Source organism: Pseudopodoces humilis, chromosome 18, assembly GCF_049639895.1.
Source record: "Pseudopodoces humilis isolate 2021_Gansu_Grassland_sample_001 chromosome 18, ASM4963989v1, whole genome shotgun sequence".
Classification (NCBI taxonomy): Eukaryota; Metazoa; Chordata; class Aves; order Passeriformes; family Paridae; genus Pseudopodoces; species Pseudopodoces humilis.
Genome location: NC_142217.1, coordinates 2,064,106 through 2,087,501, shown reverse-complemented (window position 1 = coordinate 2,087,501; position 23,396 = coordinate 2,064,106). Strand labels below are relative to the sequence as shown.

At 41.3% G+C, this 23,396-nt stretch overlaps 2 protein-coding genes across 7 annotated transcripts in view; one reads left to right on the top strand and one right to left on the bottom strand.

Moving 5' to 3' along the window:
• The window catches only part of IFT140 (intraflagellar transport 140), a 91,164-nt gene extending 90,397 nt beyond the window's left edge, over positions 1-767 (bottom strand). The window contains exon 1 of one of the 3 annotated variants that reach the window (XM_088063814.1): positions 440-767. The gene's annotated coding sequence lies outside the window, so the exon portion shown is untranslated. The other 2 variants (XM_088063811.1, XM_088063812.1) reach the window with 2 other exon arrangements.
• CRAMP1 (cramped chromatin regulator 1) overlaps positions 759-23,396 on the top strand; it is a 50,070-nt gene continuing 27,432 nt past the window's right edge. For 2 of the 4 annotated variants that reach the window (XR_015774066.1, XM_088063816.1), the window contains exons 1-6: positions 2,675-2,753; positions 3,217-3,566; positions 12,460-12,653; positions 14,081-14,234; positions 17,407-17,490; positions 19,975-20,023. Coding sequence is in view for 3 of the 4 variants with exons in the window: in XM_088063816.1 (XP_087919942.1) it covers positions 2,713-2,753; positions 3,217-3,566; positions 12,460-12,653; positions 14,081-14,234; positions 17,407-17,490; positions 19,975-20,023 (872 nt within the window). In the remaining variant the exon portion in view is untranslated. Of the gene's footprint in view, positions 1,052-2,674; positions 2,754-3,216; positions 3,567-12,459; positions 12,654-14,080; positions 14,235-17,406; positions 17,491-19,974; positions 20,024-23,396 lie in introns of those variants that run through there. The other 2 variants (XM_014252434.2, XM_088063817.1) reach the window with 2 other exon arrangements.

The window sequence follows — 23,396 nt, the reverse complement described above, 5'->3', positions numbered from 1 at the left end:
CGCACTATCAGTTTTAAGATTTTTTTAAAATTATCTTGCTTAGCAATTAACGTGAAGGCACCACATAGAAGTATGAGTCCACATCAAGGAGCGCCCGCTGTAAAAAGAAGAATGCCCTGCAGCAAGCCCTGGTCCAGCGAAGGGCCTCATATGGGGTGCCTGTTTCCATATACAGCCCAGGAACGTCCCAATTGCTCCAGTAAGAGCGGCCCCACACTTTTCCCAGGGTCCCAGCAAAGGGAGCGAGACTTAACAGTACTGCCGGCCCAATACGATTTCCGTAGGTAGCGAGCCCCAGCTCCGCTGGCCCACTCTATGCGGGAGAAGGAAGGCCCCGGGGGAAGCACTACGCGGAAGCCGACGAACCAGGGCAAAGCCGTAGCACCCCCACCCGCCAGCCACAAATACTGCGCCGCATGCAAATCACCCGCTCCCTGACCAATGGAATCCTGGGCCCGGTCCGACGGTCTCGGTTAAAGGGCTCTCAATTGGTTTTTCTTTCAGCCAATCAACAGCCAGATCTCGGATTCACCCCGGCCCTGGCGGACACGCGCTGCCGTCTCTTCCTCCTCGCGCAGCTTTCGTCACGAGCCCCGCGCCGCGCTTTGTTTGGCTCGCGCTGGGGCCGCAGCCGCGGCCCCACCCCCGCCTCGCTTCCGCTCGCCGCCGGCCAATGGAGTGCGTTGTTTGGGGGGCGGGGAGCGCAGACGCTCTCAGCTGGGCCCGCGCGCCGCGGCCCCGCCCCTGGCCAGGGCAGGGCGAGGAGGAACCGGAACCGCCACAGCTCCAGCCCGGCCCGAGCCTGGCAGTGCTGGGACTGCTGCTGGGTTTCGGAGTAGCCCGGGGAAGCGGTCGGCCCAACAGCCGGGAGCGGGGTTGCCACCGCCAGCAAAACTGGGAGGGCCGCTGGGCTCCGCGCCGGCCGCCTCCAGAGCTGGCGGGTCTGAGCGCAGCCCGGGTGTGCCTTGGGCTGCGGGTGCCGGAACAGCCGAGGCAGCCGCCGGCGGGGGAGCCGGAGCGCGGAGGCTGCGTGACGGCATTGATGCGGCAGGTGAGGAAGGGGAGTGGGCTGGAGGCTGCGGGGCGGGATTCACCTGGCCTTGGGGAGACCGGCCCGGCCCCGCTCTCCCGTCCGGGCCGGCCGCGTTTGTGGAACGGGTCTTTGCGGCTCTTACGGGAGGCAGCGGAGGGACGACCATGAGGGTGTAGACGACCAATGCAGCAAGGCTGAAGAACTTTTCACTTTAGGAGAAAAAGAGAAAGGAGGAAAAAGATGAAAACGAAAGGATAAAGCTGCTATAACGGGGAAACTGCATGTAGGGCTTAGGCAGAGTACTGGAAGGAGCCAGTAGTTGAGAAGTGGGGCAGATCTTGGAGTGTGATACTCGGGTCCTGTAAGGAGCTGTCCCCAAGGAGTATGTCTTTGTTACTCCTTCACTAATTGTTGGGGAAGGACAGTGGGTGGGTGCATAGTTTAATTTGCAGTAACAAAACCAAGCTTGAAAATATTTGAGCCTTGCTTACACGAAGTTTTTGAGCACACACTGTCAGAATTGGAAGATTTCTGTCCTCAAAATAACTAGAAACTGTTAGATTTTGCTGTGTGAAGAACCAGTCTGTAACTAGGGAGCTGTCAGATGAATAAATAACCAAATTTCAGTGTGAGTTTAGATCCACAGTTCTAGCATCAGTTTATTGAGCATTTTCAAGGAGTGAAACGTTGCCTAACACAATTCTGGATGGATTCAGTGGTTTAGCTGAAAATTAGAGGGAACAATATAATTTTAATAGTAAGAATACAACCTGTAAGCAGTAACCTCGTGAGCTTGTCTGCCATATCATGTTGATGTGTCTTCTTTATTTTGAACCTTGTTATCCTGGTGTCAGCATAATCTGTAGTCATTCCAATATTTGTGGTATTCAGAATTTCCTCCTTGTGTTGGTTATCTTTTCCCTAGATGGAAGTTGGATGGTGGTTCCTGCCATGGTATCAAGGCAGCTGCATCCCAAGTGCTGCTTCTTGCTGGGCGCTCTAACTGGCTCTTATTTGGACGTTGACTTCTTTTAGATACGCTGTCAGTAATATTTTTACAGTCTTTAAGGAAAACCAAAGCTGTTGGGTTTAAACAGATAATGTGATTTAATGCCTTAAGCTTGTGTCATATCTGACATTATGTTCCAAGTATTTGAAAAAAGTCTTCAGAATTGAGGGGATTTATGAAGTTAGCACAGGAAGTGGTCATCCCAGCAACTGGTCCCAATGTCAGGTCCAAAAGCTGACAGATGCCTTTGAACGCCCAGGGATGCTTTCAGGGTTCAGGGCTGTCCTGCTTGGCCAGGGTCTCTGCATGGCCAGGAGCAACAAAGCAAGGGTACGCAACAGCTGTAGGTGCCAACGAAGTTTACTGCCCTCCAAATTAAAAATAATGAAAAGAGGAAAAAGAATGGGGTGGCATTAATTCTCTCCCAGCAGAGGCGGCGGGCAGAGGTGCTGGCATGGGGAGCTGGTCCCTGCCCGTTCCCGGTGACAGAACAGACCCGGCCCACGGTGCTGCCGTCGGCGGGGGCGGCGGGGTCGGGGCTGCCCAGCGGGAAGGAGCGCGGGGAGGTGCGGGGTGGGGGCGGAGGGGAGCGGGAACCTCGGGAGTCTCGGCCAGTCCCAGCCCCAGACACACACAGAGAGGAGGAGAAGCCGCCGCCGCATCCAGGAGCATGGATCCCCCCCCCGCGGCGGGCCGGGCCGCGGCTCCGCGGTGAGAAGAGAGGAGAGCCCCGGGCCCGGGAGCCACGGAGGGGTGGGATGGGATGGGGGAGTAGCACTTCCCCGCTCCGTTCTGCTCCGCCGACCCAGCGGCTGCCTCTCTTCCAGCGCTGGCGAGCGCTTCCACCCGCCCGAGTTTGACTGGGCGATTTCTCGGCCAAAGGCGGCCCGGAGCCCTTCGGGACGGAGACGAGGGGCTACCGGGGGGCCGTGGCTGCCGTTTGGGCCGGTTTCGGGGGGGTTGTGGCGGGGCTTTCCCCCTCCCGCCCTCGGCACAGGTTGTTGGGTCGGGACAGCAAACGAAAGGGGATTTAGTAACAAACAACGGCGGCCATGTTGAGAGGAATTTCTGCAGCTAAACTTCTCCCTCTCTGCCCAGGGGTTTCTCTGCCTCCCTGGGGGGCTCCCTGGCCTTACTGTGTGATCGCCTCTTTTCTCCCTCTCCTCCCCCGCAGGATGACAGTGAAACTGGGAGAGAGCAGCGGGGAGGAAGGGGTGAAAAAGCTGGGCAAGAGAGCAGGAGGAGATGAGGAGTCCCTGGAAGAAGAAGGGGCAGGAGGAGGAGGAGAGGCAGCTCCAGGCAGCAGCAGCACAAAGAAAGAAGAGAAGATCATTAACAGCAACACTACCAGCAGCCCTCCACCGAACCCCAATTTGTCACCGGCCCCTGCCTCTCTCCAGCCCTCCCAGAGCCAGGACCAGCATCATTTTCTCAGATCCAGCGTTAGACCTCAGAGCAAGAGACTGAAGAAGGATTCTCAGGCATCCTCCTCGGCTGGCAGCAGCACTACCGGGAAAGGCAAAGGTACTGTATTTTGACACCCTAAAAACATTCAGGCAAGGGGGATGGCAAAGAGGGGAGGCACCTGTGGGGCTGTGGGTTGTTATTCTCTTTCTGTAGATGCCATCTTTTGTTTGGTTTTGGGAAGGTGTTTTGGGGCTTGTTTTTCATGGCTGAAATCTTCTTTGTGTCCCAAGGCTTCAGCTTCTCTCCTGCCCACTATCTTCTCTGCACTTCAAGAAATGGGGGGTCTGGATATTTATGTGGAGGAGGAAAAATTCTGCATTATTGAAGCAAGTCTTTAATGTCTTTATTTAATCTCTCTCGAGTTTTGGGAAATTCCTGTGTTTTTGATTAGGAAATCAGACTCTAGCTAGCTGTGTAATCAGGTGGCTGCACTCTGAATTCTGTTATTGGATAGTAACAAAATATCCACTTGGTGCTATTTAGCAAAGAAAAAAAAAACCACCCACAAGACGTTGGTGATTTCCCCCAATTATTTCTATTATCCAAATAACTGTTTTAGAAACAGCAATGAAATACGCATATTGACATATTTGTTTCTAAGGTGTCGGGAGTACTGTTTCACTGTTTCAGAACAGTTTGGGCATCTATGTGATAAGAGTTTTTATTAAGATTGGTTTATATACATCTGAAAGTCTGTAGGTGCAGACATACACACACCTGCTTTTTCACTTAGCATTGGAGACAAGAGTTTGATTTTGGGTTTTTTTCATAGCTGTTTCTAACTTGAATAGCTGGAAAGCAGCAGGGATATTTGAGTATTTTGGTGCTATTGTATATGTTCAGCAGTGACTAGATGACAGCACTGCAGTTGAGCTGCACTTGAGCTTAATTTTGGATATCATGCTAAAGTACTCAAGTGTTATTTTCTGTTATTTTTTGAGAAAAATATCACTTAAAGATTGCATCAACATTTAAAATAATGAAATTTACCCTTGTCTGCTAAATTGAAGTACAATTCCATGTAGCATAAATGTGTCCTGGAGGTTATCTCACTCTTGTCCATCTCAGGGGTGTGCATATGCTGGGCATTAAGTAAACATTGCAATTAGGATAGTTTTGTATTGCAGTAATAAAGCAGTGCAAATTGGGAAATTTTAGTTACTGTTATATCAGAAAAATGTTCTTGAACTCAGTTGCTTGACAGTTGGTATAATTGACCAAAGTATTTCTAAATACCTTTGTAAGTCCTCTTTAATCTCTTGAATGTTAAATGAAAGCTCTGTGTGGTGGTAGAGGACAGAACAGAAAGGCCTTCCTAATTTTTCTTGCATTTACATGAAACCAAATAATAGAATACCCAGGAGTGTTTTGCTACGTATAATTAATTCCAGAATTGTAAATAGTATTAGATGCGAGGAGGTGTTTCTTTGAAATATGTCTTGTCCATGATTCACAAGTTGAATATGTCCATTTGAAATTATTCCATTGATTTGGAAGTGCATAAATGTGTGAACAAATATATATGTTTATGCAAGTGTATATCCATGTTTGTGTATTTGTACATGAACATTTATTTCCAATTCTAGAGCAGCAGAATAATTTTTAACTAGGAGTATCAACACAATAGGAAAAGAAATTTCATTCATTTTTGCAATTCAGATTCCAAAAGAAACATAAGAAAATTACATACAGAACCGAAAATATTGTCTCAGTAACCAGTCATGGATAATGCTTGCAATCACTGTACCATGTTATCAGGTTTGGGAGAACTTCTTCAATTCTTCAGGAGTGACAGTGGTAGAATTACGACTGTGCTTTTACTTTTTCAATTTTAAGACCAGCCACAGCTCTGTCTGGCCAGATCTGGTATGAATGTGTCCGATTGAATTCTCTGATATGGTTGAGATTATAATTGTCAGATTTTGGAGAAGAGAGCCATGGAGCGGGATCCTTTCTAATTTGAGTTCTTTATGTTCAGAGATGCATAATGAGAAGTTTTCCAGGCTTGTCTAAATTCTCCCTAGTAGAATGCTTTGTGATCAGAATTCATAGTGTTCTGACCAAAATGCTTCACAGAGACAGCTTCTGATAGGGAATGAATGGAAGGGTGGAGATAACTAATAAAGATTGGACTTAAATCCTTTCATTAGCTGTCCCACTAACTTTCTCATCCCTCTGTAAGTATAAAAATGATGAAAAGCTGGAGTGTATCAGCTGTAAACCTGGAAGCTTTTGCATTGTTTATGTCAAAGTCAAGGAGATGGGTGCACAAGTAACTCTGACAGTGGCCAGCTGGATTGGCATGCTTGTGCTTGGCCCAGTGAAACCAGAAACTTGTTTTTGTCATAGGCATTCAATAATGTTGTGTAATTCTTAACATTTTATTGAAGTGATTCTGCTTCTAGAACCTTTGTATTCTGAAGGGGAAACTCCAATTTTTAAAGAGTGTGATCAATGCACTTGCTTTCTTTCAAATTGTAGTTGCCCAGCAGGCATTGGTTTGTCTTCAGCAAAGTTTTGAAAATAGTATTTTTTTTCTGTGTGTTGCAAATTCCTTTTTACTTCTGGCATTTATGCATTTAGGGTCCTTAATTGTAGCAGACAAATTATTGATAAACTTGGCTGTAAACTCTAAAAAGAGTGTGCCACTCAGCAGCTGCTGACTTTTCAACTTTATCTTGCTGTTGTTCAGGGAAGCTCGCTCATAATAATTCCCAAGTACTGCCTCATGCCTCATGGAGTGTGTAAACATGTTGCTAATAGTCAGATTGCCCTGATGTACTCTTTAACTGCACCTTTGAATTCTGCCTCTTGCCTTTTGTGTATTGAGGTGCACTTTTATGTTTAGGGCAAAAATTACATTGGAAGTAGTACAGTAAAATTAAGTTTGGAAACTATTTCACTTCAGTAGCCAATCCATTTGGAATTGTGGGAAGTTTTATCAAATTACCTGCACAAATATCCAAATCTCTAATTTTTTTAGAATTATTATCATACTCTTTTCAACTGTTTGTTACCTTTTAATTGTATTTTCAAGGTCATAGTCTACACCTCAACTGATGCATGACTTTTGAAGCATGAAGACTTGAAAGGAAGCCTTCAAGTAATTGCATGAAGCCATAGCAGGAACTTGAAGGACTGGTGGTGTTGAGACAGTTTGTTGTGTGAGTTCCATTGCAGGGAGGCTTGTTGAGGGCGGAGATGCAGACCAAGTTAAGGTTTCTGAAAAAGGGATTTCTGAGTTTGCTTCTCAAACACCAACATGCCACATGGTTGCTGAGCATGAGGTGTTGAGGTGTTGTGTTTTGGGGCTTTGGTCCATGAAGCCAGAGTGGATGGAATATGTATGTGCATGTATGTTGTGACCACGTTGGTAAAAGGCGATGGGGAATACATTGCTATCATGTGCTGTAGATGTAGCTTAAACTAGAGTATTCCCATTTCTGTGTTTTTATCCATTTTCTGAATGCAGAAAGTTTGAAGTCAGGAGGACTAGCCTAATGGTGATGAGCAGAAGCTTGAAGATGTCTTTCATGCTGTTCTGCATTTACTCTAAAATGTGTAGAATGGCTCAAACAAGTATTTGGGTTTGTTTTGTGGTAATAAGCAGCTCTTTTTTGAAAAAGGACTTATTCTGCTGAAACCTTACTTGAATGAAAGCATTCCATCTTCTTGCATGGTATAGAACTTGCTAAAAAGCAGCCTAGTTTGTTTCAGCATGCCAAAGTTTGATGTTCGGCATGTGGGTTAAATCAACTACTCTGCTGTAGAGAGGATGTAGATACCAAAATACCTGATATATATCTTTACAGTGTGTTTTACTGTATCTTCCTGAGTTCATATGTTGCAGAATATACTGTAACAATCATTTGAGATGTTACTCCTCCAGCATTATTTTTCTAGGACATGAATCCCTGTTTAAAAATTACTGGCACAGTCCCTTGTTCTGAAATTCTCCTTAATTCTATCCATCTCACTTGTACTTGGTACCTCTCCTTCCATCCTACCCTGACACGCTTTCATTCATTCTTTGCCATCTCGTTTACCCCACTTCTCCTTCCCTCCCTTTCGAAGTGGCTCAGGACCAGGACTCTACAGTATCTCATCCCGTACCGCAAGGGGAGGATTTTCCCCTCCTGTGCAATAGGTACTGAGCTCTGACAGATACATACCTGCAAAGTTGCACAGCTGCAGGATTAAGTGGAACTTCATACTGAGCTTTATGGGTGTTTTCTTTGGGAAGAGCGAGAGAATAGTGATTTACAGGAAATGTGGGAGTGACCAAACATATAATAAACCATGGGAGTTTTTTAGAGCTCTTCTTGGTTAACTCAGATGGTGCTGCCTTTGATAAATTGTATACTAAACATATCCCCATCCACAGAGAAGCAGCCCGTCAGTGTAGGTTTTTTGTTAGAAGGCTCTGGTTGATAATTGATACTGTGTATGCTTTAAACACATTCAACTACCTCTGATTTTCTAACTAGTAACAGTTAGGAGAAGATAGGCTATCACTGTCCATGTAGGACAGTTACCAGCTGAGCCTGAGATTAGCTGAGTTGGTCAGAGCACAGTACTAAGAAAGCCAAGGTCAGAGGTGCAGTTCCTGTATGGGCCATTTATGTATGAGCTGGACTCCATCATCCTTGTGGGTCCCTTCCAACTCAGAATATTTTGTGGTTCTCTCTTTCAAACTTTGGATGTTAATTCACAAGAACACTATATGGTATAACCATGCAATAAAACGTAAGCTGTTCTAGACTTGCCCTTCTCAGGAGTCCATGCTATGTCCTGTGGAGGCAGGGCAGAAACTTCCTTTCCAGTTACAAAGTTAGCACTCAAAATGAAGTAGTGACTTGCAGGGAACTTGTCTGTAACAAGTTGGCATTTGCATCTCCTGCTTTGAGGAGTGAGTTAGTCCTAACATCTGGCAGTTGAACTGTGGCAGGCAAGAGTGTGAATGCACCATCTTGTTTATACAGGTATTCCCAAATGAATGTTCCAGCTACAGTGACTGGTGACTCCTGAAGAAGTTAAGATGTTGTGAGCTAAGCCTGTAACCCAGCCTGTGTTGTGGGATACAAGGGTGTAGTGAGAATTTACTCTGGAGATTACAGCTTTTGTGTGTGTGTAATCTGTCAAGGAAGATATGAGTCAGGTGGCCTGTAAGAGCTGTCAGTGGAAGACTGAAAGGCAAACTCTGTGATGCTGCCTAGAAGGAAGAACTTGTGGCAGTAGCCATGATGAGATCCTGATACTATCAGTATCTCAGTTATTTTAAACAAGTGTGTTCCATTGTTCATTTTCATATCAGATTCTTAAACTGCAGTCTTTAAATCTCTTTATATAAATTTTTGCAAGTGTTTATGTTTTGATTAGAATTACAAAGCTTTTTCCATGGGAATGTAGTTTGAGATGATATTATGCTAGTCACAGATAAATGAAGTTTTCATAGGTGGGTAGAGAACACTGGACAAAAAGAATGAATTAGTTTCTCTGGAACACTGGTGTTCTGACCCATGATTTCGTTGGGGTTACTGTTCAAATACTGAGTACAAAAAACTGAAGTCTTTGCAAACTGTGTATTGAAAGCCGAGGGAAAATGGTGGGAACTTGTATATCCAAAGGACTACCTTGTACACAGGTCCTGGTGCTCTGGTGCACCTGGAGTGAAGGGAAGGAGTTGCTATAGCTGTAATGGTGTGGATGTCTAGGTCACCGGCTGGGTGATATGAGTAGACAGTGTGAGAATGTCCAGCTTGTCTTTGTCTTGTCTTTTCTATAAAAGACTTTACATTGAACAAGCACCTGAGCAGATTGTTAGAGTGAGCCCCCTCCTTTTCCCCAGCATTCTGCAGCAGTAATGGTATAACAGGCCTCAGGGGAGCTTCTTGTTTTAATGCACTGATGAAGTTTTAAATCATCCATTATTGGGAATTAATCATAGAATCATCAGTCATTAGTAGGGGGATGAAAGCTCATTAACTGTTTTGTATGTAACAAGAATTGCATACAGTAAGATTGTGGTAATGAATTTATGGGGGGTAATGTATTGATGTATGACTCATTTTGTTTTTGCCTTTTATCCCGAACTGGTCTATAGTTTTATGTTTTAGAATACAGTACATTCCACTGCCATACCAAGGTTCAGTATACTCTAGGTTGGATTGGGATAACCCAGCAATAAATACTACTATGCACAGTAGTAAGAAAGTTTGAAACCCCTTTGTTCCTGGCAGAATTGAATGGCACATAAGAGCTCTGTAGAGGTAACAGGTTATTCAGATTTTTAGATCTTCATATACAATACTCTGAACAATTGTCTGGATGGTAATTTATAAGAGTTTAAAACAAAAAAGATTCTGATAAAATTCCCAGGACTATAGTTTTTATTGTGGAATAGTAAGTGTGCATAAAGGAACAAAAAATTAATTATGAGCTACATGTTCTGTGTAGAAGTTGAATCCATGGAGTCTTCAGCATGTCCAGTAGAACTCTTTAGTCCATCTTACCTACAACTGAAATGTAAATGAACTGAACTTTAAATTCTAATAAGACCATAAAATCTTCACTGACACTTTAGCTTGTTACGCTTTTTAATAATGAAAACTTTATGTGTACCAAGTGTACTGAACAATCTTTAGAAAATTCTTGGCAAGATCTGTTCTTCAGGCAGCTGATTTAGGACTTTATTTACTTGAGTAAGTATTTAAAAAAAAAAACCAAAACAACTTAGAAACCCCAAACAAAAAATAACCACCCAGTGCACAGATTAAACCCCCAAATCCTGCACTCATTGTTCCTCCGAAGAATTTCTCAGAAGTGATCCAGAATAGTGACTCTGGACTGAAATCTTGTACCTGTCTTCTGATAAAGGGTCTCTCTTCTGTTGGGAGTTGGTAGCAACAGGAGAGGGGAGATAGAGCTTGGAGACTGATGTGTTTGACTGTCCCCTTCTTGACCAAAGATCTGTATTTAATTTCTGTGCAAACTGTGATATTCCAATCTCACATTTGCAGAATCAAGAAGTGACAGTTCTGTGTCTGTGTTTGGTTTCTTCTCAGCCAGCTGTTAAAGTACTCAGTTTTTTTCTTGAGGTTTCTGTTTTCTTAAAGAATTTACCTCTGCAGTGCAAGAATTAAATTGCTTAAATTTCAATTATTTTGTCAGTGGCTGATGAAGATTTTAGAAAGATTTTTTTTGAGATTTTTGTAAGTGCATTTTCTTCTAAATGTCTAATGCTTTTTCATGTCTCGCCTCATGTGCTTCCTTGTAGTGACATTAATTTTCTTCAAAATAGTCACCCCCAGAAATAAATAAATAAATAATAAAGAAACCATTAACAAAGTGGTCACAGTGTCATACTTTATATCAAGTAAATATTTATTGTACACAGGAAAAAAATGCACTTTCACACGTCTTGCTCTCTTCCAGGTTTGATTTCAAATATTCTTCATTGCTTGAACAAACCACCTTCTCTAGTATTTGGAGAAATGTAATTTTGTCGCCCAAAGAAATTCCTTTCAAATTGCAACTGACTTGTTAAGATTTACATAAAAATCTTTAGATCTCTAAAGCATAGTGGGCCTGTAACAGCAGATTCTTCTGATACTTTTTTTAAAAAGTACTGTTAGAATTATCAAAGTGGGATCTCTGTGTTCTTGAATGATATATATATGTATGTATGTATAAAGCACTGGCTTTGTCAGTTAAAAAACCCTGCTTCATGAAGTTGAGTTTGAAAAAATAAATTAACTTTTTAAGCCTAAATATGAAAGAGAGAATTATGCTGATATATCTGAAAGTTAGGGAAAAGCAGTTGGGACTGCTGTATTGTACAAGCTGGGTGTATAAGCAAATAAACTAAGGCAAGCATATCATGAGGTAAAACACAAACCATAAAGCTCAGTAACTGGAGAAAAGGAACGTGTAATGAGCATTCTTTATAATGAGCAATCAATGTTTAGTGTTAAAAGACTTCTCTTTTATTAAGTACATGTCTACATCAATAAGGACAGTCAAATCTTAAATATTTTTTAAAATAAAATTCAAAATAATTTATTTTGGAAATATAAGTTAATGGGAATGGTTATATTTTTACAGAAAATAAATTAGTGCATTTTGGGGAGTTGACCTTGGCTTCTGTATTTGCACTACAGTGTCAAACTATGCATGATGTTTTGTTTGTAGATCCTTCCATCCCATTTTATTTCCAGGTCCCTACTTGAGTAAACATCAAATTCTCTCTTACTTATCAGGCATTGTTCTCATTTTAGTATTTCCAATCTTCTGATAATTGACAAAGAGACATTCAAGATTACACTTCTGTGCCTTTTTCTGAAAGCCACAGCAGGATTTGGGAAAGGAGAATGGATTGAGACTTGCCATCCTTTGGATAGCTGGAGTTTTCCTAGATGGGCCATGTCAGAGGTGGTGCTCTGAGAATCACATGGATACACTGTGGATCAGATTATGGAAATGCTGATCCATTGTCATGTGATGAACTAAAGTCGACATCTCTCAATCCTTCCCTTTCCACAGTTATTCCAGAGGCAGTAGGATCAAGACCAAAGATGAGGATGTGACATTCTGCCTGGGTTCCTCACGGACATCACTTTGCTCCATTGGTCGGCTCTCTGTTCAGTACCACTCAGGAGTTCCCCCTGGCTGCAGGGCAGTGACTGCAGAGCTCACCAGCATATGAGCATCAGAGAGGGTTATCTGGTAGAGGCTGCCGTGGTACATTCCTGCTTATCTGTGTTACTTCTGGAAATACAAAATTAAGCACTAAAACCTTCCCCTTATTTTTTGCGCTTTGAGATTTTCTTCCTATTAAATAAACCTCATTATTTGCCCATTGTATTTCAAGTGAAAAAGGAGAAAATTCTGAGTTACAACCTCAGAATGCTCCTATTGGTTTAATATTCACTCTGGTTATGTTTTTTTACAGCAGCAGATAATGGAGGGACTGCACCTGGTGGCACGTCAGGAATTACTCCCAGCAATCCTGCTGGGAATTCCAAGTCAGCGGCAAGGAACCTGGGCTCCTCCTCAGGAGAGAAGGAAGAAGGGAAGAAGGTCCGACGACAGTGGGAGTCATGGAGCACAGAGGACAAGAATACTTTCTTTGAGGGACTGTATGAGGTACATGTAGAAGAAAATAACAGACTTAGATTACTTTGGTTAGAGATTGGATTTTCCTTGGTTGATTAGGGTGAGATTGGCAGGAGCAGAAGGCCACTTACAGAGGAGCATTTGTGGGGCCATACAGGGGCTGTAAAACAGCTGTCAGTCAAAGCCACGTGTCAAAAGTGTCAGGCTTCTTGGGTTTTTTCTTACACAGGAAAGATTTCCGAGTTTTATTAATGAATGTTTAAAATAATTTCAGTTGTTATTGAATTAGAGTTCTGTTTCAAATGAAATATAATTAAATAATGCCCCCATCTGAACTTTCAAAAGCAACACACTTGCTCTAATAATACCAAACAGGATTGTTCTCAATCTGTTCTAAAGAGAATTCTGTTTAGTCTTTGGCCATGAAGAGTCTAGAGTCAGTTCAGTCCTATGGCTGAGAGACATGAAAAAGTTACATCGTATCTTCTGTCTCTTATGTTATATATGATGGATTCCTGCTTCTCCTGTTCCTGTGATTATTTCAACAGCATATCTGTTTTGAAAATGCATGCCAATAATAAAAAGAAAAGCAATGATGGAGAGTCTTCTTTGCACATGTGAATCTTTTTCAATCTTTTTTTTTTCATCATAGGCATGGTATTACATACTTATATTTTGTGGACAAAATGAACACTTAAACAGTGTTTTCTTTTTTTAATTCCTCTGAATTGCAGTAATATTCATGGGAATCAAATAATTTCTAAACCACTTCACTGATTTTTTTTGAATAGTGAGGAAAAATTTTAAAAATTTGTTTTAAGGTAGATTTGAGACTCAGTTTGTTCAGTCCCTCCTACCATTCATTTTGTGGCACTGCCTTTCAGAAGAGGTTTTCGTACTTTGTATTTAAATCCATTCCAACCTTTTCTGAATACAAAAAATTTGTGGTAGCAGGAGTTGTGTATAAAATCAATTCTTTTGAAGCTCAAATTTTTTACTCCTAGTAACAGTAACATGAAATGTACTGTAAATAAAAGGGCAGCTGGTAAATATAGTACATTTTAAATTTACTCTAGTCAGAAATGGTGGGGGGAATGCAGAAGAAAGTCAAGAATGCTCAGGGAGAAAATCAATGATTTCAGTCCTTCTACTTAACACATTTATAAATAAAGTTGGGTTTTTTTTTTAATTTGCTAGCATCTTACTGTTTTTATTTTGAAACAGTTAAAGAAATTGGAAAGTAATTAATTTGGCATTTATATTGAATTTAATATAAAACAAAATAAGCCAATGTCATTCTTTCACTGTTGAGTTTTGATCCCCAAAAATTTTGTTTATGGCCATTGAAATTCAATTTCCCACAAAGAACCCCAAAGTCCCTCACCTTGTTTGACTTGACTTATGACAAGATCCAGGTTTGGGTTTGAGTATTTCAATTTGGTTTATTCTTTCTTCAGCATGGGAAGGACTTTGAAGCTATCCAGAACAACATTGCCCTGAAATACAAGAAGAAAGGCAAACCAGCAAGCATGGTGAAGAACAAGGAGCAGGTCCGGCACTTCTACTACCGCACCTGGCACAAGATCTCCAAGTACATTGACTTTGACAATGGTTAGTATGCACCAAAATGGGCTTGGTGCAAGGGTTGGAGTCCTGCCTTTTAGAGGTGAGGAAATAAACACTGAGAAGGAAATAAATACTGAACATAGTCGTAGAACCACAGGATGGTTTGGATTACAAGGGACCTCAAAGACCATCCCATTCCTTCCCCTGCCATAGGCAAGGACATGTTCCACTAGACCAGGTCGCTCAATGTCCCGTCCAACCTGGCCATGGATGCCTTCAGTAATGGGGAGCCCACAGTTTCTCACTTCTTATTTTTGTTAGCATGGCCCTACCAAGTTTGTGTTGTGAAAAATACTTCTCAAAACCTGGCATTTATGTCACTGCTACTCTGTGAATTCACCCCACCATAGTAAATACAGATCTTGCTGTTAATACTGGGGATAAACCAGCTTCAAGGAAGTGTTTTGTATTCTCAGGAGCACACCATCAAGGAGAACTGCCTAAACATTAATCAGGCATGGCTCCATCAAGCAAACTGACCCAGCACCACTTTGCAATTCTTGGGGGAAGGTAGAAACAAATAACAGTCCGATAAAAGTGTAAATGGTGACATATTTTCTCCCACTTTAAAGAAGTTTGAAATTGTACCATGGGTTCAATAACTTAGGATTCCCAGTGCCATATTCCCCTTCCCATTCTTTTCCCTCTGCCTGCAACTGGTGTAATGAAAACAAAACTGGGAAGTCAAATAGACTGCTGATGGTGTTTTATAACAGTAATAGTAACATGATAATTGAGAATGGATTTTTATCAAATCCATACTACTTAGGAATGGGCAGAGAGGATTCAAGTTTGTCTCTAGGTGGCCTAATCCAAATAACAGGCCAAGGAAATGTATTTCAGAGTGACCAGATTTTTCTAAGATTCAGTTCTTCTGACTTTTAGGTGTCAAAAATGTCAGTTCTCCCATTAGCTTGTTGATTAAGTAATAGTCTCCAGAGTTTTCTGGTCTATCTGACAGTGTATTCTAAGATGTATAAATCATGGCAGTTTGTAGTGGTTTAATTTTTTGGTCTTTGAACAACTCCTAAATATCAGCAAAAGTTTGGATAGTTAATTCATCTACAGTTTGTGGCCAAAGCCTCTCAAGTAAAAAATAACTCATCAGGGAGAAATGGATGTGGAAAGAAGTTAAAGGAATGCAAAGCTAGTGTGCAATACAATCTCTTTATCATAGACTCAGCTAGGATGGAAAAGACCTTTGAGATCAAGTCCAACCTATGACCACCTTGTCAAGTAGACCATGGTACCAAGTGCCACATCCAGTCTTTTCTTAAGTACCTTCAGAGACAGTGACTCCACCACCTCTGTGGGCAGACCATTCCAATGCTCAGTCTCTCTTTCTGTGAAGAACTTCCTCCTGATGTCCATCCTAGACTTTCCCTGATGCAGCTTAAGGCTGTGTCCTCTCATTCTGTGACTGTTTGCCTAAGAGATTGGCCCCCACCTGGCTACACCCTTCTTTCAGGGAGTTGTAGAATGGTAAGGTCTTCCCTGAACCTCCTTTTCTCCAGGCTGAACAACCCGAGGTCCCTCAGCCACTCCCCAGAGGGCTTGTGTTCCAGACTCTTCACCAGCCTTACTGCCTCTCTGGACTCATTTGAGCATCTCAATATCCTTCCTAAATTGGGGAGTCCAGAACTGGATACAGCACTCAAGGTGTACCCAACCATTGCTGAGTACAAGGGAAGAAAAACTGCCCTGGTCCTGCTGGCCACAGCATTCCTGATCTGGGCCAGGTGCCATTGTTCTTCTTTGCCACCAGGGCACACTGCTAGCTCATATTCAGTCAGCTGTCAATCACCATCCCAGCTCCCTTTCTGCCTGGCCAGTGTCCAGCCACTGTTCCCAGCCTGTAGTGCTGCAGGAAGTTTTGACCAAAGTGCAGGACCCAGCACTTGGTCTTGTTAAACCTCACTAGAAATTAAAAATAATGTGTTATTGCAAGTAACTCATTAAGGAGAAATGAATATGGCTAGAAAGAAGCTGAAGGAATGCAAAGCTAGTGTACAATACACTTATTATTGTACTATGTATGATAGTACATACTGTACTTACAAGTATGTAGTTGCTTTATGAACTTCTGTGCTCCTGAGCTTAGGTTACCTAGAGGAGGACTTGAGTATCTAATCTACCTGGCACAAGGTGTATTTGTGAGTTCCTTTTTTCAAAACAAGACAGCACTAAGATGAAGCCATTAGTATTTTATTTAAAAGCCAGTGTTGCAGCCAACACAGTATGGAAGAATTTTTAAAATAAAAAGATGCCACAGAAGAAGATAATGTGTTTTTTGGATAACAAAAAGTTATGTATCTGTGGGGTCTAGAATATAATTTTCTGAAGGCATTTAGCGATCAGTGCAGTAGTTTGATTAGGTTTAATATTAGGAGAAGTATGTGTGCTTGGATTTTGAGATCAAAGAGAACTAAAGTTTTGATGAATAGACAAGAATAAATGTTTTCACTAATTTGTAAACCACAAAACTGTCCTTGCGGTCATAGATCTTTAGACCTATTAGCAGTAATGTTTGCGTCTTGTGTGTTGGAGAGAAAGGACAAAAAAAACTCTTGCAAAGTTGAATAAAATGTCAGCAATTTTTTGTGTAAAAATTTAGAATCTAGAATTTGTGTCAAATCTCTTATGGTATGTTTGTGTGCACAAAAAATGTTCTGGAAAATCCAGATCCACCTCTGAATTTTCATGTAAAAGAGTTCTGTCTGCATTTCCTTGGGGGCATCTGGACATTTCCCTTAGAATTTGTAAACAGTTGATACAAGAACTAGCTTTATTATGATTAGCTTTATTTTGTATATTGAGCAGTTATATTGTATATTTTTTTATTTATATTATTTATATATTATGTATTTTATATATATATATATATATATATATATATATATATATATATATATATTATTGAGCAGTATATTGTATAACTTCTATGTAAGCTGCTTTGTTTTCCTGTAATCTAAAAAATGCCATGAAAAGGAAGTTGGTGAACCAATCACATTATAGTGTTTCTTGAACCAGAAATTTCTGTCTTAATATTGCCTTTGATCTGATTTGTCTCATCATTGAAAATACAAATCCTCTCCTTTTCAGTGTTGAAAGGAGTATCTGCAACCTGCATCTCACTGACACCTTTTCTGCTTTCTAGTGTTTTCTCAAGGGCTGAAAAAATCTTCCCTGGAGCTGTATGGCTTAATCTGCTATGGGGAACTAAGGAAAAAGATCGGGGGATGTGAGTATGCATGACTTCAGGTTATTTTTACATGATAGCATCAGAAGTTACTACCCTTGAGGTTGGCAGTGTCTAGTTCAGTTCCACTTTTGAGTTCTTGACTGTTGCTGTAATCTGTGGTGTTACTTCTTCATTAAATATATTTTTATTTTTACAGACCTTCTTAGTCTGTTGCATTAGTCTGCTTTGATAGGTTTCTTGAGTTTGTCTGCAGAATGCAGTGCATGTATTGCCCACAGGTGATAGGAAAACATATAGATAGCTTAGATGACCTATTATATTACTATTTAAACCTAAGCAATTAAGTGTGTCAATGATAGCATTTACACCCAGAATTATTTGTGCTTATGCAGTCAAAATTTGGGGTGGTGTCTTTTTCTAAGTTTTACCCTAAATGTTTTCTTACTGTACCCTGAAGGCGAAAAGGCACAAATCATAGTTGGAAATAACTTTACTGGCTAAGCAAGATGGGTTCTGACCTTGTTAGTCCCAGAGTCCGGTTTTCTCTGTATCAATGAGTGGAGATGGAGGAGTATGTGCCATAACAATGATCTGCTGTTTACTAGCAGTTGATTAATTGCATTAGTAACATACCTGAGCTTAGGCTCACAGAACTACAGAATGGTTTGGATTAGAAGGGACTTTAAAGGCCATCTTGTCCCAGCCCCCTGCCCTGGACAGGGACACTTTTCACTAGACCAGGTTTCTCCAACCCCCATCCAACCTGTCCTTGAACATTTCCAGGGATGGGGCAGCCACAGCTTCACTGGGCAACCTGTGCCAGGGCCTCCCCACACTTGTAATAAAAAATGTTTTCATTATAGGTAGTTTAAGTCTCCCCTCCTGTGGTTTAAAACCATCAACCCTTGTCCTGTTCCTCCTGGCCCCGCTGAAAAGTCTGTCCTTGTCTTTCTTTTAAGCCTTCTTTTAAGTAATTCGTATGCTGGGACACCCGGAGCTGCAGGTGGAATCTCACCTGAGAGAGTATCCCTACCTTCCCCTACTGTTCACACTGTGGGGATGAGCCCTAGGACATGGTTCCTACGGTTTTCATGGCTTCTAGACCAGCAAGAGCTCTGACATGACTGGCTTGAAGAGTGGGCAGAGGAACAGTGCCCTGTATGTGCCAGTCCATGTGCATACACCTTTATATCCATGTATTTTTTCATTTGTCCCCAGGCTTTTTGTACAGTCAGTGTTACATCATAGTGCATCTTCTTCCTGCTTTGTTTAATTTGTGAGATACGGAAAACCATCAAAATACCTTCACTTCTTTGTGAAGTCATACTAGTTGTAAAGTGAAATGGACACGAAAGTGTTTGTGAGTGAACATGTACAATTCCTTAAAGGATTGTGGGATTTTGGGAAGGTTTTTTTGCTATGTTACTTCCTTACTTGAGATTGCTGTCATAGCAGCTAATGAATGAGACTGTTGTGAATGTTCATACTGACTTTATTCTGTTTGTTTAAAGATCTCCAATGTGTTAATTGGAGAAGCTGTGGTCAGCTTGGAGAAGCAATTTTGAACTGTTTGATGACAAAGCAGGTGCAGAAGCAAGGCACATTGCACTGTCAGCAGAAATCAGTGTTAGTGTTTCTTTCCTTTACTCACATCTTGTACAAGGAGACCCTTCTTGCTATGACTGGAAGTAAGATTTCACACAGTCACTATGGCAATGCTTGCAGCCTCTGTGCTTCTGTTGTTTTAGAACTTCAGGACTTTGTTACATACTTTACCCACTGTCACTTGGAAAATTCTTGTCTTCAAGACCAAATGTACTCAAGCTGCAAGACTCTATACCCACTTATGACAAGTCTACTCTGTAGCTGTGGAAAGCAGTTTCTTCCTCCCCCCACACACCTTTTTTTTTCCTCTTGTGGTATCCATAGTCACAGAAATGGAGAAGACTTATTGAGAGCTATTAAGACAGAAAAAGACTCCAGAAATACTTTTAGCACTGCCAGAGGGAGGTTAACTGTTCAGTAAATAGATCTGGGCCTAACTGTCATATAAATCAAGTTACCAAAATATCTGTTTAAAAACATTGTCTGTAATGCATAGAAAAAAAGTGAGGGTTGCACTAGTACTTGATTAATTTTTATTTACTTTTTTGTTGTGTTAAACACTAGGATGCTGTTTCATTCTGCCTTGCTGCCTTAGTAACAGAAATTGAGCAGGAAGAAGCTTTGCTTTTTAATACCCCAGTGTCACATTAAAGCCCAGTGTTCAAAGATGGCTGTAGTACCTAAACTAGGGTAATTTAATCCATATGTAAAAAGTAATTTTTGTGGCAAGGATCATGTAAAGCTTGCATGTTATGAAAATGCAAACTTTGCAGAGATCTATGTTACAGCACATTTATGCACATTAGTCCTATGTAAGAATAAAATGTAATAGCTTTGAAAACCCAACAGGACACAGAGAAGGCCATGGGTTTAACAGTGTAAATCTTAATTCACTGTGTTATCTCATTTACTGAAAAGGTATGGATGACAAGAACGCAGCTAAACTCAATGAGCTCATTCAAGCCGGGTAAGTAAGAACTTACTCCTGAAACTCATAAAACTGCGTTGTTCAGCAACTTGACTGTTGTATTGACCATCCAAAGTTTCAAGTGTTTTTTTAATTTTTGAGAGCTGAAGTTTGATGTTTTCCATTCTTAACTTGTTTTGTATGAGGATATTTCTCCCCTTTTCCATGAAGCCAATAATTGTTAATTATAAATAATTATGGATTAAGTTTAATGAAATAATTAAATGAGAATTCTTCACAGAACCTACAGCACTTAACCATGTGGATTCACTCAGGGAAATAACAGAATTATTTAGGTTGGAATCCAAGATCATCAAGTCCAACTATTACCTCAGCCCTGCCACCACTAACTCCTGTCCACAAGTGCCACATTCATAGGTCTTTTAAGTCTCTTCAGGGATGGTCATTCCACCACTGCCCTGGGCAGCCTGTTCCATTGCCTGACCACACTTTCAGTGCAAAAATATTGCCAATATCCAATCTAAACCTCCCCTGGCACAACTTGAAGCTGTTTCCTCTTGTCCTGTCTCTTTTTCCCTGGGACCTGACCCAGAGCCTGACCCCCACCTGGCTGTACCCTCCTATCAGGGAGTTGTGCAGAGCCAGAAGGTCCCCCCTGAGCCTCCTTTTCTCCAGGCTGAGTCCCCCAGCTGCTCCTCATCAGACTTATGCTCCAGACCCTTCCCCAGCTCCATTCCCATCTCTGCACACACTCCAGCTCCTTAATGTCCTTCTTGCAGCGAGGGTTCATCTCCAAACCATTCTGCCTCAGCAGGGCTCACAAGTCCTGACTTTCAGACCTGAAGTGACCCTTCAGCACACTGGAGACCCCAGCCCTCCAGTGACTTTTGGATCTCCTTGACATTAAGAACGAATGTTCTCTTTCACTTCTAGAGAGTATTGCAGGATTTGGGGGTGCAGTCTATGAGTCGATGTACTCCTAGAATGCAGAAGGGATTAGAAGTGTATTATTAGAAATGAGGGCATATTTGTGCATCATTTTTTCCAAAGTAGTTCACCTTTTAGATTTTATGTGTTTTAAAGTGAAATCTCTTTCAAAGGACAAGGCACGTGATTACTTAGGAGGCATTGATGTATCCTTAATCCCATCTTTATAAGTGATTTGAAAAATCATTATTTTTTGTGTACTGCAGGTCTGCTTTTACCTTTTGCATTCTTGCTTTTAGGGTGTTCAGTATAGCAGACAAGTTATTGATGAAGTAAACTTGACTGTAGACAGGAGCAGGAGTTTGCCACCTCAGCCACTGCAGTCTTTTGACTTTACCCATCATAATATGGATACTTGGTGTTGCACCTTTCTAGTGTTCTCAAATAGAGTTTCCAGATCAGTTTCTTAGGAGTTGAATAACCTTTCCTTTCCTGGGAGATGCCATTTGTACAGTGTGCTTGTATTGATGGTCTTCAATGTGATGGTTGAATCCCTTGTTCATTCTTCTGTTAACTGCCTGGTTTTAAATTAGAGAGAAATTCCAATTTGGTTTGGGTTTTGTACAGTTAGGAAAATATGAACAGTATCATTAACAGCATTATTCTTAAAGGAAATTACTTCTTTAAATTGGAGTTACCAGTTAAGTGAGCCTGGGATGAGCCTTCATCTGTAGTTTCGAATATTTATATAGTTCAGAATATCAGCAGTTGGTTTAGTCACTCTGTGCTATACTAGAGCACCTTTCTTATACTGGGACATCCAAACAAACTAAAGCATAACAAATGAGCCTGATGACGTTTAGTGTGCTGTGGTATCAGTCTATCACTTTGCATGATTCAGGCCTTAGTTCTTCTAATTAATTGTTAATGAGGGCTAGCGATTTCTGTGAAATCACTACTACTGCTCCATGAAAGCCAGTCTTGTAACAAACCATTTTGGGAACAGGACTCTTTGTATTTGAAGGTATTAATGCTAACCTTCTACGCCAGAATTAGAATGTACATAACATTAACCAGTTCAGAATTAGTTGCTTTTGCATAGGTTTTTTATCTACATATGGAAGACCCATCTGTACTTCCCTTTTTCTCCTGCATCCCTTACCTCATTTGATGGTGAACCTCATCAGTTGAAGAAGAGCAGACTGTGTCTTCATTACCACCTGGATATCTGCATCTGCACATGCAGGGCAGCCTCATAGCTCCCAGAAACAAACACGTTGCATATACCTTGGTTGGTTCAACTTCCCATCTTGCTCAGTGATGGTACAAGTCTATGATCCTCTTCCCTATTTGTAATGAGTTCTTTCTGCAGTTCCTAACATGTTTCTTTCAAGTGTTACACTACTCTTCTGAATGCAATGCACTTTGTAAGGCTTGTCACTGAGGAGAGATGTGAAAGAAAGTGAATCCAAAGTGATTAAAAATGGGGAATGTGAACATACGTTATTCTGATGATCTGCTCCTTAAGTAGGTAAACTTTCTCTTCATTTAATTGTTAAGAAAAGTCAAGAAAGGATGAGGTTTTGAGGAGCTACCTGGCAATTTATTTGCAGCATGACTCCAGACCCTGGAGTTACATGCTCTGATTTAGTGCTTGTTTTGCATCTCTGGTTTCTGTACTAATTTCATGAAGTATGGAAAAACAAATGACCCTGTGAGAGACTCGTAAGAAAACTATACTTAAAAGCTTCCTAGTTGAGCTTATAAACCAGGTCATGGATACTAAGGGGTGCCCGACAACTCCAATCAGATGACTCCGGTAAGTACCAGCAAAGTCTCTGTGTGACATATCCCTGTTTCGCTGCTGGAGTTAAGGCTATTTGCTGTTATACATCTCTGTACTTGTCTTCAGAATGTCAGTAACAGGCAAACGAGGCTAGTCAACAGCCAGTGGTACAGGACTTGTTGAATGAATGGAGAATCTTGCAGGAAATAGATCAGAGTTTGTATCTTTGTAAATGCAAGGGGGCGCTAAGAATTATTCTGTCAGCTTCTGTAACTGTTCTGAGTAGTTCAGCATACTCAGATCAACACTGGCCTGCTCCAGCTGCTGAAAGACAGGACCACTCTCTGTCCAGTCCTTTGTGCTAAGATTTTTATTGCAGCATTTTAATTTTATTACACATTTATTATGTCATTGATTAGGATGTATAACAAGAAAAAAAGTTTATGGTGGTATAGCAGAACTGCTCAGTAACTAATTTAAATAAATTTAAACTGAAGGTTTGTTTTGTTTCATTTTTAGGGGAGAAATATTTTTATTTAACTTAGGTTTTGCAACACTCTTTACATTTAATAGAAAGCTACATATGAACGAATACAAATATTTTCTCGATCTCTTTGTAAACATGTGGAATTTTGGGTAAGTTAAAAGCAACACACACACACAAAAAACAAACAAACAAAAAACCAACAAAAACACCAA